Source organism: Myxine glutinosa, chromosome 2 (genome assembly GCF_964187855.1).
Source record: "Myxine glutinosa chromosome 2, kmMyxGlut1.1, whole genome shotgun sequence".
Taxonomy (NCBI): Eukaryota; Metazoa; Chordata; class Myxini; order Myxiniformes; family Myxinidae; genus Myxine; species Myxine glutinosa.
In genome coordinates this window covers 162713059-162730190 of record NC_136262.1, presented here as the reverse complement: position 1 = coordinate 162730190, position 17132 = coordinate 162713059, and the positions used below count along the sequence as shown (strand labels likewise).

The following is a 17132-nucleotide window of genomic DNA, read 5'->3' as shown; positions in this document are numbered from 1 at the left end:
ATTGCATTTCCTTGAGTACCAGTTCACTGGTAATTCCCTGCTTGTCGTTAAAGGCGGCAAAAAGGGTTGGCGGCAGGAAGGGCATCCGGCCGTAAAACATTGCTTCAAAAAGGGGACCGAAAAACAACAACAACCACGGTTCCCGAAAAAGGCCAACCCCCGCTTGCGGGGAAAAATGGCCTCTAAAGGTGGTTTTTTTTTTTTTTTTTTCTCATGTATTGCATTTGCGTCCATTTGTTTGTTTGTCCTCACAAAACACATGTTTTTCTCTGCAACCGTTGGTCCGATTGATGAAAATGTCACCATAGATAGGAGCGTCTCCTCCTGCGTATTTAAAAAAATGATTATCACCTCATTGGTCACCTGGTATGGGTGCCATCTTGGAAAAACCGAAAAACTTTGCACCTCTATATCTCCGAAACAGCTCCATGGAAAAAATTGAAACATCGCTCATTCTCAAGTACTCCCCATCGGGAACAATATATATTAACTAGCAGGAGTATCTGGCGTTACCCGGTGATGTCTGAATCTTCTTGATACTTTGAAGAAATCTTTTCTTTTTTTTAAAATTCCCCTACTTACAGTCACGTGAAAAAGTAAGTACACCCCATGTAAAGTTTTGACTTTTTCAACATATTTCAACATACAGCTATTTGATCTTCATTTCAACAATATTGATAGATAACGGTAATATAATAAAACAAATATCATGAAACATTTACATTTTGAAGTCCATTGTGTAATCTAAATAAAAATAAATGAAAATTTCGTATTATAAAGGTCAAATAAATCATAAACCATTTTGTGCTTTTTCGTTTAATGTTCGATTAGAATTTAGATATTCATGTCCGTCACCGAAGGTGGGAAGGTGGTTATGTTTTCATCATTGTTTTTTTTTTTTGGTGTATCCAGAATCAAGGCTCGTGAAAGAGCTAACATTTATCACACAAACAAATCAAACAGACAAGCAAAATATATAAAAAGAGGGAGCGGTAGACAAGATGGGGAGAGAAGGGGAAGCACACAAACACAACATTTGAGTGCAGGGACATCGGGAGATGTTTGGGAGGGACAGGGCTTGGGGGGAGGAGGCGTGGGAAGGTGGGGGGGGGGGGGGTGGGGGGGGTGGGAGAAGTATAAAACACAAGGACACCAAGGACTTCCAGGAAAGAAGTTGGTATTTCAAAAAAGTGGATCTGGGGGTGAAATTAACAGGGGTAGAAAAGATCAAGTTTTTGGATGGGGGAAGATAAGAGATGGTGGTGAACAGCTGTTTTAAATACCTGGAGGGAGGAGTGGGATTGAAGAGAGTGAGGGAGTTTGTTCCAGAGGCGGGAGTAAAGAGGAATGAAAGAGTGAAGGTGAGCAGAGATTCTTGATTCTGGCAGTTTAACCATAAGAGGGTTGCTGGCAGATCTTGTGCGACCTGTAGGAATATGTGGGGGACAGAGCACAGAGAGAGCTGGGGGAGCAAGGCCGGATAGGAGTCGGTAGAAGACAGAATATTCCTGACATTTCTCCTTCAGTTAATTGATGGTGTGTATGTGGTCTATGGTGCAATATCCACTTCTGAATCCTGCCTGCTCTCTTGGTTGTTTGCTATCTGGAATACCTTCCATTTGATTGGTCAGGAGTACTCAAGACCATGGTGAAAACTTTCGATATTATTGGACGATAGTTCTTCTGATCTTGTTTCCTCCTTTTTGAAGAGGATAATCATGTTGGCTTCTTTCCATTGCTTGGGAACATTTCATCTTAAGCAAGTTGTACTGTGATCGCGTCTTCTCCTTCCATAATTGTGCATTCACATGTTATCCGGCTCTGGTACCTTTTCTCTGGATGGCATGTTTATCTTCTCAGGTTGTAACGTCTGGTGTCTCTTCGGCTGTTGTTTGATAAACTCTTCAACCCCTTTGTCGCTGTGGTAAAGCTGTTCATAAAATTATTATATTAGTTGTAGTATTTGGTCTTGTATGGAGAAGAGGAAGAAGTTGTTTCTTGGCTTTGTTGATCTGGAGAAAGCATTCGATAGGGTTCCACGCAAAGTATTGCCATGGGCATTGAGGAAGTTAGGAGTGGAGGAATGGTTGATCAGAGTAGTGATGGCAATGTACAAAAGAGCGCGCACAGCTGTAAGGACGAAGGACGGGAACAGTGGTGAGTTTGAGGTGAAGGTGGGAGTGCATCAGGGGTCGGTACTAAGTCCACTACTATTTGTAGCTGTGATGGAGGTGCTGGCTCAGAACGTAAAGGAGGGTTTACCATGGGAGTTGTTGTATGCAGATGATCTGGTGTTGATTGCGGAAAGTATGGATGGACTGAAGGAAAAGATGAACAAGTGGAAGGAATGTATGAAGACAAAAGGTCTGAAGGTGAATATCGGAAAGACGAAGGTGATGGCAAGTGGTAAAGCATGTGGTGAGGTGGAAAGAACTGGGAAGTGGCCCTATGCTGTGTGTAAGAAGGGTGTCGGAGTGAACTCCATTCAATGTACAATGTGCGCTGAGTGGGTTCATCAAAAATGTAGTGGTCTGAGAGGGTCATTAACCAGTGTGGCAGCTACATTCAAATGTAAGGTGTGCACAGAGGGAGCTGCAGATGGAGGAAATGTTGAGTTGGATCTTGGAGACGGCGTGAAGCTGGAAGGTGTGAAAACACTTTGCTACCTCGGAGACATGCTGAATGGAGAACGTGGATCAGACTCGGCAACGGTTGCTCGAGTGAGATGTGCATGGAAGAAGTTTCGGGAACTGAGTGGCGTGCTGATGAGGAGGGGAGTGTCGTTGAAGCTGAAGGGAAAGGTGTATGCTGCATGTGTGAGAAGTGTTATGATTTATGGGAGCGAGACATGGGTAATGAACGTAGAGCAGCAACGAAGGTTGGAAAGGGTGGAACTGCGAATGGTTCGACGGATGTGCGGAGTATCGTTGAGAGAGAGGAAGACAAATGATGAATTGCAAAAGATGATGGGAATAGAGCCTGTGATTGATGCTGTGAAGAGGAACAGGTTGAGATGGTTTGGTCATGTGTTGAGGAAGGATGAAAGTGAATGGTTGAGAAGAGTGATGGAAATGAATGTAGAAGGAAGTAGAGGACGGGGAAGACCGAGAAAGACTTGGCTAAAGATGGTCGAAGAAGAAATGCGGGCAAGGGGGTTAACAAGGAGAGATGCAGAAAATAGGGCAAAATGGAGAAGATTGTCATGGGGACCGCAAGGCTAACCCCCGCTCTAGCAGGGAAAATGGCCTTTAAAATGCATGTTGTGTTGTTTGTAGTATTTGGTCTTGATCTCTAATTATCTCCACCACCAAAGGTGGATGGAGGTTACGTTTTCACCTCTGTCTGTCTGTCTGTCCGTTTGTGAAGAAGATATCTCAAAAAGTTGTGGATGGATTTGGACGAAATCTGGTTGAGAGGTTGTGTGTCGGACAAGGACAAATAGATTCGATTTTGGTGAAGATCCGGATTCGGATCTGGCTACTAGAATTTTTAAAGTGATTCTTCACCATTGGGAGATGGGGCCAAAAACGATACATAGCGGGATATTTCAAAAAGTTATGGATGGATTTGGATGAAACTTGGAGGACTGGTTGGGTGTCTGACAAGGACGATTCAATTCGATTTTGGTGAATATCTGAATGTGGATTAGGATATGAATTTTTTTTTTTAAGTGATTCTTCACCATTGAGAGATGGGGCCAAAAACAATACATAGCAGGATATCTCCAAAAGTTACGGATGGATTTGGACGAAACTTGGTGGAGAGGTTGGGTGTCTGACAAGGACGATTGGATTCAATTTTGGTGAATATCTGAATATGGATTCGGATATGATAAATTTTACTTAAGTGATTCTTCATCATTGAGAGATGGGGCCAAAAACGATACTTTTTGTTTATTTATTTCAAAGTCAAGGCTCGTGGAAGAGCTAGGTATATCTCATTGTGGGATATCTCAAAAAGTTATGGATGGATTTGGACGAAACTTGTTGGACAGGTTGTGTGTGCGACAAGGAAGCATCGATTATATTTTGGTGAAGATCCGGATCCAGATAGTAGCATTTTAAAGTGATTCCTCACCGTTGAGTGATATGGCCAACCAGGTGGAGGTATGCTCTACTGAGTGCCGTTCTAGTTTCATGTTTTTTTTTGTTTTTTTCTTCAGGCTTCTGATGTTTTTTTTATCGATTCCTTTATCTTTTGAGTGTTATATTTCCAATTATCTCCTCTCATCTTCTTTCTGATTTGTTTACATGTGTCTACATAATCCACATTTAGAATTCCAATTCCATATCTTTTAATTTCCCTTGTCTTTTTCACAAGTTGTATGAAATGTTGGATACCTGTTCCTTTCTTTCTTTACCTGCTGTCTTCACTGCACCTTCTTGAATACGATCAATTATCTGATTGTTCCACGTATCGAAGTCGGTGTTCTCTTCCTCCTGAAGTGCCTGTAACCAGTTTCTAACCTCGATTTGGAATTCTTCTTTCTTTGCTGTCAGGTTTTCTAGATCTGCTTTTCCACGTTTTGCTTTCAACAGTTTCTGTCTCTCTATCAATTTTAATTTTCATTTCCTGTATTCACTTTGTTTCATACTTTCACATCCTGGACAATGTTTAATTTGTTAAGATGAAATTGATCTCGTTTTTTGTATTACATTATAGAAAATAAATTTTCTGCACTATCCCACCTTTTGTCAAATATCTTATTTTGGTATATTTAAATTTGTTTACTTTTGATACTTAAGCCTACCACTTATTTTAACGCACAAATGAAAAATAAGCAAGCTAGTGATTTGAAAAGTGAGAATTATTTGTACGGTAATGACTAATGAGGAATAGATATCTGCAATATGAAAGCTAAATGTTTAACGTTTTTTTGAAATATATCGTAAACAAATGTACATGGACGGATGATCAGTCGGTAACCCATTTTAAGTTCCCATGTCTCCGACCTTGTCAGAGGGGCATGGGACAAAAAGAGAGACTTTAACAGATAAAAACCCTTTTGCTCAAGCAATACTAGATACTAGAAGCTTGGTTCAAAGTTGATTTAGAGGACAACCAAACATTGAGTGACAGACTGGGACTCGTGGTCTCATCCTTGCTGGTTACCACCACAAATGCAACCAACACTTTACCAACATCACTAAATTGACTAGATATCTGTGATCACAAACCTTTCACCAAAGGTAAGTATTCCCCAGAGACTGTGATCCAATACTGGGAAAAAAAAAATCGGACTTCCATATGACCTCCACCTTCAATATTCAGGCACAGAGTGTAAATTAAGAACATGTGTCCCCATCTACAATCTATCGAAAAAAAAACAACCATGAAAATCGAAGGAAAATTATTCAAGTGATGATAAAAATAGTGTTTTTGCTAATCAGATCACAATCCAAAAAAACATGTAAGGACAGAAATCAAATATCAGGTGCACAACTTCAGTGCAGGTAGACTATTATGATGCAAGAACATCTTGGAAGGCCAAGCAGTCTCAGATTCCGCATTGGCAAAATTGAAGTAGAAACAAGTACACATACATTCAAAGTACACTGCCCCATGCCAAATAATTAAATATCCTACAGCACGGCAATACCGCAGTGCAGCTCATAGAGGCTGCTTTGGGAGGGAGAGGTGTACACTAATTGATTGATTAATTACATAATTAAAATCAATAAAAGATTAACATAAAATATTTTCTTAATCAATTGGCGAATAGCATAACTAAACCACTAGTGCTTCATCCAAAGATGTATCTTTTAGAAATTTAATTAAATAAGTCACTAATAAAAAATTAAATAATTAATTGATTAATCAATAAATAATTAATCAATGAAATTATTAATCAATAAATCAAAAATATCCTTTATGGCCACATCACCTGGTCACTGTCATGTCCAAATATTAGCTTCCAAGCTCAAAAGGTGCCTGAGATATTGGTCAGATGAGAAAGAAAATAAATAAATGATTAATAATGAAAAAAAAAAAAAAATCATGAAAAATAAAATAGTTAATCAATTGGCTAATAGAATACATAAACCACCACCATTTCATCAGAATCTGTAACTTAAAAAAAAAAAATTTTTTAGTCATTATTCGATTAATTAATTAATTAATTAATCAATAAATCAAAAATAGCCTTTGCAGCCAAATCACTTGGTCATTGGCATATCCAAATATCAGCATCCTAGCTCAAAAGGTGCCAGAGATAATGCCCAGAAGAGAAAGGAAATATATAAGTACTTAATTAATCGCTAATAATTAAATAACTCATCAATTAATTGATTTATCAAAAAACAAAAAATATCGTTTTTGACAAAGGACTTGCTCACTATTGTGCCGAAATTTCAGCTTCCCAGCTCAAAGGATGGCTGAGATATCACCCAGACAACCAAGAAAACAAGAAAGCAAGAAAACAAGAAAGAACACAACCAGAGTGAAAACTGAGTACTCCCTTTCAGCGTGCGTCATTGCCGAGCCCCCTTCGGTGCCCAGCAATGACGATATGCAGCGCCTGGAGATGGCATAGGAAAGGAGCGGTGTACAACAAACCCTTCAACAGGTATAAGCCTCCCATATTCCATAGGGAGAGGCTTAAAGAAGGCAGTACTACATGCTGCAAAAACATCCACCTAGCTCATAGAAGGTTATTCTTATTAGTCCCCTACCGGTGTACACCGGAGGGGACTATAGGTTTGCACGCCGTCCCTCCGTCTGTCCGTCCGTCAGTCCGCCACGCAAAGAACAGTTTTCCGTACTTTTTTTCTAAACTCTTAATGCTAATGATTTCAAATTTGGCACATCGTTTCCTCATGATAAGTTACAGATCAAGTTGGAACCTCACGACGTTTTGATCATTTTTAACAAAGTTATGGCACTTTGAACTTTGGGAATTCTGATAATTCTGATGATCCTTAACTCAGTGCCATTTTAAGTTTTACTTTCCTTTAAAAAAGATTTTCTCTGCAATAATAGTACCGATTGAGATCAAATTTTCACCATATGAGGGACTCGGTCTGTAGAATATTTTAATGGTAATTATGACGTCACAGGTCACGTGGTTCGGCCGACATATTGTTTTCCGTGAAAACACAAAAACCCCTTTTTCTCTGCAACGGCTGAACAGATCGAGGCCAAACTTTGCAGGCAGAATCGCATACCCATGACGAACAAAAAAGTCATCGAGCATGACGTCATGTGTCACATGGGTTCAGAGTTATGACGTTTTTAAGCATGAACCTTTAAAACCGAGCTCCTCCCTCATTTTTGATCCAATCGAGGGAAAACTTCACAGATCTGTTCAGCATATCAGTCTACTAAAATGTCCTTTTGGAATTTGCGATAGGGCGCGTGGTTTGGCAGATATCGTTAATTAAACGAAAATATTTTTTAAAAATGGATATCTCTTGTTGATTCTGGAGTTCTCCTCAAGCCGCACCGAGCGAATGCGCCTCAAGGCTCAAGCCTCACCCTCAGCCTCGTCTCGCGAACGTCAACAGCGCGACACAGCGCGTGCTTTCGGGAGGGGCGGAGCCAAGCCGAGCAACATAATATATACACATCGATCATTGATCCTGAACCGGAAAATATAATAAATTACTGATATTTAGTGACTCGAAAGGTTCTTTTTCAACAACTTATTTTCTCGTGCTTCTGCTCACCTGTCTGCAAGGTGTACAAATCGAAGTCCCGAGTGTGAATCACAGGTGAGCCCGTCCTGAGGTAATTAGCGATTGGGAACGATTCAGAACTTGTGGGTAAATAACCCTTGCTAATTTCCCCAACAGTTTTCCGGACGACAGACTGCCGGTAGGGGACATGTATTGCAGCGCAATACTCAGAATGCTTGTTTTATATATTAATTATCAGTGTGACAGCCTTGGGCCAATCCCTCTAACACTTTCAACACAGTGGAACTCTCATGAAATATACCAAAGCAAATCTCATGCATCATATAGAATCTCTTCTCACACCAGACCCAGACAACATCCAGTGTTGCCTTGGGCAGATAGCATGGGTTTCATGGATGGTATGGCCATGATTCAGCAGCTCAAGGTCAATCACATTTTATCAACACAAGCATACAAGACCCGTTGCTTCTCTGACAGTTTAATCAAAGGACAGCATGTTGCACATCACGAGGATGTAAAATGAAGTGAAACAAGTTTTGTCATAATCCGTCCACAACTTTTTGAAATATCGTGCTATATATATTTTTTGGCCCCATCTCTCAATGATGAAGAATCACTTAAAATATTATTGTATCCGGATTCGGATCTTCACCAAAATCTATTAGTCTCTGTCATACACACAAACTGTCCACCAAGTTTCATCCGAATCCGTCCATAACCTTTTGAGATATCCTGCTCACAGACAAGCAAACAGGCAGACAGGGTTGGAAACATAACCTCCATCTAACTTGGGTGGCGCGCACACACACACACACACACACCCACACACACACACACACACACACACACACACACACACACACACACACACACACACACACACACACACACACACACACCTATATATAGTAGATGCATATACATTCAGTAATGCACCGCAATTTGCAATTTAGCTTTTCTCAATTCTCCAATATTCACCAAAACAATACAGAAAATGTCCAGGTATTACTATAAAAAAGAGAATTAATAATATATCAAGTCAGGAGACGACGATGGTTCACGAGCGAGCGGTATTCAATGACAAATGACAAAAGGTCAAAACCGACATAAAAATATATATAAATAGGAATGTATTGTTACGGGTCGCGGACAAGATGTTACTTTGGGCCGAGCGGATGGTCAACCGCGACCGTTACAGGATCCCCGATTAGCCCGACTCCCCCAACGTTGACCAAATCGCGCTACAGATATTCAATATGGAAACCTCTAAAGCGACCGAAAGAGAAGGAAGAGAGAAGAAGACAGAGTTCGGAGGAATAACAGGATTTATTATACACACAAGCAAAAAGAAGGAGCGATCAAAGTTATTTACAAGCAATGGATGGAAGAAGCAGTCACACAGTGAATCGTTAGCTTATCTATGCAGTTTACTTAACCCCAGGACAACGATTAGGACAGACGACGTTCACACTTACATGGGGGAAATTGCAGGCAGGAATGGCGGAGGTGGGTTGCTGGAGAGGGAGGCAGGGTCAGGTCCCTGCAACCGGCAGGGCTGGAGGTAGCAGCTCCCACTCTTCGCGTTCTTGGCGGGAAAACCCTCGGTCGCGTCGACGCTGCTGATGCTGGCTCGGTCACACCTGCTCCTCTCCTTCTGGTGGAGCCGTCTCCCTCCTCTCAGCGCGTCTCTCCAAAGCTTGTTTCATCTCCAAGTACCTCTCCTTTTTGGAGCGTCTCTCATCTCTCATCTCACAGCTCATCTCACAGCTCATCTCTCATCTCATCTCATCTCATCTCACCTCTCATCTCATCTCATCTCACCTCTCATCTCATCTGCCTTGGACCTCCTCTCGTCTCAACGGCTTGGGCTCCCTCTCGTCTGCCTGTAAAAGCTCATCTGCCTGCGGGTTATATAGGCCCCGCCCCTCAACCTTCGCGAACCTCCTCGATGTTTCTCTCCACACCCTCTCCAAGTCCAACCCCTTGTTCGTGGTTGGTTGAGTGGGGCTGACTCACTCCTCCGCTCTATGACGAGGTGGGGACCCGCCTTTCTTCCCCAACCCTGCCTCGTGGTCAATGGCGGATGAAGGGAAAACCGCCCAACATGCAGTTGGCAATGCGAATTGCAATTGACGAAAAGGGGGGAATGGAAGTGTTGGGAGTGGGAATGAAGGGAATCTATCTCTTTCACTGGTGCAATGGAGTATTTCAATTAATGGGAGACACAGCCTTACCCTAAAACACATAATAAGATATAACTATTGAACAGGGGTATTCTATGATTGGCTGTGGTGTGGATGCTTTATGGACTAATTATGGGATGCCCTTTGACCTTTACACAGCTCCGGAGGCAGGAGGCGCAGAATAAACAATAATAATAATTCACACAATCAAAAAATATACAGTCCTCATATCCGCAACACTGCACCCTCCTCCTCTTAGGCACGTCCCGGGCCTACAACTTTTATTTAGTGTGACACGTAGGTGTAGTTCCCTCTACTTTTAACCTGACCCTGAGTGCGACAGTTTTTAAAACATAAATAAATGTGTCCCGCTGCTCCATTGCATCCTGCCTAACAGACTTACGCCCACAGTTAACCGAATTGCGGAATGGTCTTCAAACTATACACTGACGGTGGGGAGCATTATTTACAATGACGCTATTTTTATTTACAAAACTAACCCAGGACCTGTAATTGTTCTTTCTGGGGGGGAGACAGTCTGCTCTGCATCAATGCACCATTAAAGCACCCAAAAACGCACCAATACACACCCAAGCACCAATCGGTGCAGTCACCATTGTTCAAGAATGTTCAACAATAAAAAATAAATCAACAACCCCTAACCCTGCAGGTGATCTCTTGCTCTTCGGCTCCCTCTGCTGGTTATTATTATTGTCTTCCAGTTGTTGTCTTTCTTTCATTTTCTTACTGGCGGCCTATTTGCAATAAAACTTGCACCCAATGTGTCCATTTTTATTTTCTTTATTTATGGCCCACAGGGCCGACTACGTGTGGTTCACCTGTGGGGCATCGGTGCCCTGTGGCCAAGGTCCGCCAGCAAGATTTCGGGCCCTCATGGCCGGTTCCAGCAGAGGGGCCATGCCCCAAACCCATGGGGTCCATAAGTGGTGCTCGGCCACAGACATGTGGTCCATAATGTGGTGCATTGATGCAGACAGCTGGTTCTGAGAGTTCCGGGCGCACAATGGCCGACTCACGCACGCTCCCCTCGGCGCCCAATGGCGCACAGGTCATGTGGAAGACAAAAGGGGGACAAGAGAAATGAGCGAGGGGTAAGGTCACAAGGGTACACGTCAATAAGGCAATGCAAGGCGAAATGCGTACGGAGAGCGAAGTGAGAAAGCTCGTCCCTACCGTACGTCACCCCCCTGTCACCTACACTACCCTTGCCCTTACCCCATATGTACAAAATCTACACATTTACAAATTCGTCGCTAATGTCTCGTCTCCCCATATTTCTCCAATACCAAATTCGTCACCACAATCCCTCTAACCAAAATTTGCCATCACCCAATTCATCATCAATCCTCATAAGGAGGAAGAGATGGAACAACAAAGCACAATGTCACACCCACGTCATGATGCGTCTCACAATCCAAACATTTGCATCATAAAAAATAATCAAAACATGGCATGGTGCGGAGTACCTGTCACCTCAGGTGAGTGGATGCAGATGGTGCGAGGAGATCCTTCATCCTATCTATTCTCTAAATGACTTTAATACACTTTACACTACCCGGGGTCTCTCCCTGCCAATCCATTGGCCAACTTACACTATGGGTTCTAAAAACCAATTCCCATTGACCAAACTGTGGTGCTTCTCAATTTGGGGTCTCACTCCCCCGATTCATCTCCCGGTGCCCTTGCACAATTTCTGGGCTGTGACGTGTAGCTCTCCCAGCAGGTCTACCCACCTGCACACCTCCACCACTGTAGTTGCCACCCGAGCTTACCTAGCTCCTCACCCTAACCTAACTAACTGGGGAAGGCCCCTCCTGGCTCTGTCACCCCACTCGGTGCCCTCTGGCACTGGGCTACCCGGGTCCGTCCTCCGGATCCTCGGGCCCCATCCACAACTACCGGCTCCCAGAGCCCACCCGCGGCCTCACCTGGCCGACATCCTCACAGTGGTGGAGTGCCCAAACCAACTACCCACACTAACAGGCTACACGCCCAGCCATTTCCACAACACTAATGCACCCATCCAATCACCATTCTTCCACCCGCACCACAGATGCCAATATCCAACCACAATTTACCTGTACCCTCTACCTAACACTTACACTACCCGCCCCGGGTATTCATGATGGGGGTCCACTCTTCCCCCATTCACACCTTCGCACCATCCACTCCACTCCACAATTTCCACGATACTCACTCCACGACCATCCATTCCAATACCCCATATATTCCACACTCCATGTATTCCACACAACCGTTTTCCATACCTGTTGTTGCACACCTGTGCACTCACACCTGGTGCCACCTGCACCCTCCTCCTCTTCCTGGACCATTCGGTCAGCACAATACACAATCACCTTCACTCACTCATACACTGCTCCACACACCTGTCCAGTTGCACACCTGTGCAATCACACCTGTTCAACCTCACCTGTTCAATCCTCAAACACACGGCATCATCTCAGCTAACTACTCCCCTCTGAAACTTGCGCTTCCCTGTCGCCCCTTTAAACTATTGCGCTCCCACGTCATTATCATCCACTCTAATCTACCTGCGTCCCCACTACAGGTATCCTTGTCACTAACTAATCTTAACGTTACCTAATGTCATCTTCTAGGGCCCTACACACAATATCCTAACCCACCCGGGCTAGTTTTCACTGCCATCAACCCCATAAACTAGTGCTCCTTTGCCCCCCTCTGTGAGGGATGACAGAGTTGCCATCCCTCCACATCGGGGAGGTCCTACTATCAATTTCGCTCGTCCAAATCCAACAAATCAAAAATTTGTCATTTACTGCTAATCACCGTACCAATCATCAAATTTTGCCTTTTTCTAATTTTGGGTCCAAAACACTAACCTCATCACCCATCTACTTATTAGATCCTCTCGGTGCGCCAATTCCCTTTTAAAGCTCGGCCTCGTACAGCCGAGCAATGAATGCGGGTTCTTTGGTGCCGGCGGCTGGATGCGTCCGGCACTCGGTGCAGGGACGGGGGCTTACCCGTGCCGAGATCCCACGCACCACCTCGGCGCGGAGCCATCCAATTGCCCGATCTCGACCTGCCGGAACGTCTCAATAAAAAGTGGTCGCCATGACGACCCTTCCTATCGGGCTGCCCGTTCCGCCTAGCGGAGCACGGACGCGGCCGTTCCCAGCGCGGCCCAGCGTGGATCACGTACGGCGGTCCTTTCGAACCCGCCGTGGCTCGGATCCCCGCTGGTTCCCGCGGCACGCGAAGCTGCCCGACGCGCACCAAGGGCCCGATTCGGCTATAAGTCGCTCTAACCGCTAACCCGGTTACCGTCGATGCCTCACCTGCATGCTTACACGCATACGCTACCCCTTCCTTGCTCATACACCCAGCTGTTCCCATGCTCCTCGTCATTGCACCTTCTCTTACACACCTCGGTACACTCATTCCGCTCACAGACTTGGTCACACACCTGACCACCGAACACCTTGGCACACATTCGTCGCTTGCACACCTCACCAACACACCTCTTCGCGCCCCTTCCTCGGTCACCTCCTCTGTGACAATCACAGGTGTGCTCTCACTCGCACACCCAACCACGTGCCTCACGACCAACTCAAGTGTGCATTCCCACACACGCTCTACCATTCCAGGTGTGCATCCTTCCATTCCAGGTGTACATCCTCGCTCACCTGTCACATCTAACTCACGCTCCGTGCCACTCTCACTACTCTCACCACCACTCTTGACAACGCACTCACCCTTACTCTCGACAGCGCACTCTTTCCTCATGCACCTGTCCGTTACACACCTTTCTCGCGCATCCTCTCCCGTTACATCCTCTGTAACACTCACCACAGGTGTGCATCCTTCCTTACTTTTGACAGCGCACTCTTTCCTCATGCACCCGTCCGTTACACACCTTTCTCGCGCATCCTCTTGCGCACACTCTCCCGTTACTTCCTCCGTAACACTTACCACACCGCGCTTCCATGTACCCCCTCGCACACGCGCTACGACCGACTCACTCTCGACAGCACACTCACTGGTCGGCACGCACTTTTTCCTCACACACCCCATGGTCGGACATTCTCGCACCCCTCTTTTTTTGCACACCAGACCTGTCGCACACTTCACCAACGGCCTTTCACGAACACCCGGATCCAAACCAATCCCCAAGCCGACTGAAGCTTTCCTCACATCATATACATTGCCGAATATTTCGCCACTCACCTTGGCACCTCGTCTCCGCACCTCTTTTGCCACCTGCAAACTCTTTATTTGGTTAGTGAGCAGCACATCATGAGTGGAGCACCGACCTTGAACATATTCCATCACCTCCTCCTGTATTTCTCTCTTAGTTTCTGTCCGTCTCTTCTTAATTTCACTCACCTCTTCTTCCACTTCCTCTAATTTTTGCTTCACCTCTTTTATTTCCCGGTGCGTCTCCTCAAGTTCGTCCTCTAAGGCTACCGTGACCGTCTCTATGTGCATCCTCACCTCTCGGTCCTTCGTCTCCATTATCTCTGTCACCTCGTCCACCCTCATTGTCAGTCCCTCACGTACCATCTGACATTGCTTCTGTGTCGCTATTAATTCGTTCTTAATGTCTTTTTGTGTCGCTTTTAACCCCCCGATTATTGCCGTGTTCTTTTCCACTTGGTCCGCTAGTTCCCTTTGTCCTACTGTCAGCTGTTCTACTCCCTTCGTCAGACCCTCTATTCCCCCCTGTAACCTAGCCGTATTATTCCTCACCTCTTTCTCTATACGCTTTTTCACCTCGCTTTACCTCCTCGCGTACCCCCGAGACCTCCTCACTTACACCTCGTCGTATCTCCTCTCCTCCCTCTCCTTTGTAGATGCCACCCTCATCTGTCCCAATTCATCCCTCTGAGCATCCAGTTTGGTTTCTACCCCGATTCTCACCTCCTCTATCTGGTTCCCCATCTGTTCGATTTCCTGGGCGGATTGCTCCCCTATTTCCCGCAATTTGTCTTCCATCCTATTTTCTAACCCCATTAACCCATTTTTCACCCCCTCTAACTGATTCTCCTGGGCAGCCATTCTATTTTCCACCCCCGTTAACCCATTCTTTACCTCTTTTATCCCATTGTCTAACCCCTCACCGGTACCCCTCGCTTCGTCCCTCATTACCCCCCAATTGCTCAATCTGAGCATCCATCCGGTTCCCCATTTGTCCCATTCGCTCACCCGGAGCATCCATTTTTGCTTCTAGCCCCATATTTGCCATTAGTATGGCTGCATTAATCTGCACCATGAGGTCCCGCACATCAATTCCCGCTATTTGCGCAGCGGGCACGGCTACCCCGCGCTCGTGCGAGCTGCCACTTTGTGCGTCTGATACCACGTGCGCGAGAGCGCCATTTTGTGCGTATGATACTCCCTCAACCGCCTCCTCATTGCTCCCCTCCATTTGATCCTGGGTTACTCCTAACCCCTCCTCTAGCTCACCCACCGGCATCCGATCGCCTTGACCAGCCATGGCGCGATTTCAAAATTCGGGTTTTCCTTTACAACAACACAAATTTCCAGCACTTTGTAATTTTGAGCGCGTTAAGCGCGCTTCGGGCCTCGTATCCCACTCCTCGACACCAATTGTTACGGGTCGCGGACAAGATGTTACTTTGGGCCGAGCGGATGGTCAACCGCGACCGTTACAGGATCCCCGATTAGCCCGACTCCCCCAACGTTGACCAAATCGCGCCACAGATATTCAATATGGAAACCTCTAAAGCGACCGAAAGAGAAGGAAGAGAGAAGAAGACAGAGTTCGGAGGAATAACAGGATTTATTATACACACAAGCAAAAAGAAGGAGCGATCAAAGTTATTTACAAGCAATGGATGGAAGAAGCAGTCACACAGTGAATCGTTAGCTTATCTATGCAGTTTACTTAACCCCAGGACAACGATTAGGACAGACGACGTTCACACTTACACGGGGGAAATTGCAGGCAGGAATGGCGGAGGTGGGTTGCTGGAGAGGGAGGCAGGGTCAGGTCCCTGCAACCGGCAGGGCTGGAGGTAGCAGCTCCCACTCTTCGCGTTCTTGGCGGGAAAACCCTCGGTCGCGTCGACGCTGCTGATGCTGTGGACGTCACGCGCTGGCTCGGTCACACCTGCTCCTCTCCTTCTGGTGGAGCCATCTCCCTCCTCTCAGCGCGTCTCTCCAAAGCTTGTTTCATCTCCAAGTACCTCTCCTTTTTGGAGCGTCTCTCATCTCTCATCTCACAGCTCATCTCACAGCTCATCTCTCATCTCATCTCATCTCACCTCTCATCTCATCTGCCTTGGACCTCCTCTCGTCTCAACGGCTTGGGCTCCCTCTCGTCTGCCTGTAAAAGCTCATCTGCCTTGGACACCCCCTGCCTGCGGGTTATATAGGCCCCGCCCCTCAACCTTCGCGAACCTCCTCGATGTTTCTCTCCACACCCTCTCCAAGTCCAACCCCTTGTTCGTGATTGGTTGAGTGGGGCTGACTCACTCCTCCCCTCTATGACGAGGTGGGGACCCGCCTTTCTTCCCCAACCCTGCCTCGTGGTCAATGGCGGATGAAGGGAAAACCGCCCAACATGCAGTTGGCAATGCGAATTGCAATTGACGAAAAGGGGGGAATGGAAGTGTTGGGAGTGGGAATGAAGGGAATCTATCTCTTTCACTGGTGCAATGGAGTATTTCAATTAATGGGAGACACAGCCTTACCCTAAAACACATAATAAGATATAACTATTGAACAGGGGTATTCTATGATTGGCTGTGGTGTGGATGCTTTATGGACTAATTATGGGATGCCCTTTGACCTTTACACAGCTCCGGAGGCAGGAGGCGCAGAATAAACAATAATAATAATTCACACAATCAAAAAAATATACAGTCCTCATATCCGCAACAGTATTATCTGTTCTGTAAATTATCTGTAAATTCTGCATCTGTAAATAGGAACCCAAAAGCTTGAGCGACAGAACTTCCTGGAGAGGATTGGTGAGACAGTAGATGGGAGGGTTTTCCAGTCGGTCTTTTCGGAGAGACATAGTAAGTGTGTGAGATTTGTCAGGATGGAAAGACATGTTCCACTTGTTTAACCAGTCTGTGATTTTGTCCTGGTCTGCAGAGAGTGAGGAGGCTGTAGACTGCCGATCTGAGGGATGAGGAATGGAGCAGCAGAGAGTGGATTCATCAGCAAAGAGACAGAGAGGATTTTCCAGAGAGTCGGAGAGATCATTTATGAAGACCAGAAATAGCACAGGGCCCAGAACACTACCTTGGGGAACTCCAGCCAGAACAGGAAGGGGAGATGA

At 45.6% G+C, this 17132-nt stretch overlaps 1 protein-coding gene across 1 annotated transcript in view; it reads right to left on the bottom strand.

Moving 5' to 3' along the window:
- The window catches only part of LOC137421113 (heparan sulfate glucosamine 3-O-sulfotransferase 1), a 461391-nt gene extending 450650 nt beyond the window's left edge, over nt 1-10741 (bottom strand). Inside the window, exon 1 of the mRNA XM_078771896.1 lies at nt 10657-10741. Within this exon, the coding sequence (XP_078628022.1) occupies nt 10657-10737 (81 nt within the window). The 5' untranslated portion in view covers nt 10738-10741. The remainder of the gene's footprint in view (nt 1-10656) is intronic.
- Nucleotides 10742-17132: the final 6391 nt, after the last annotated feature.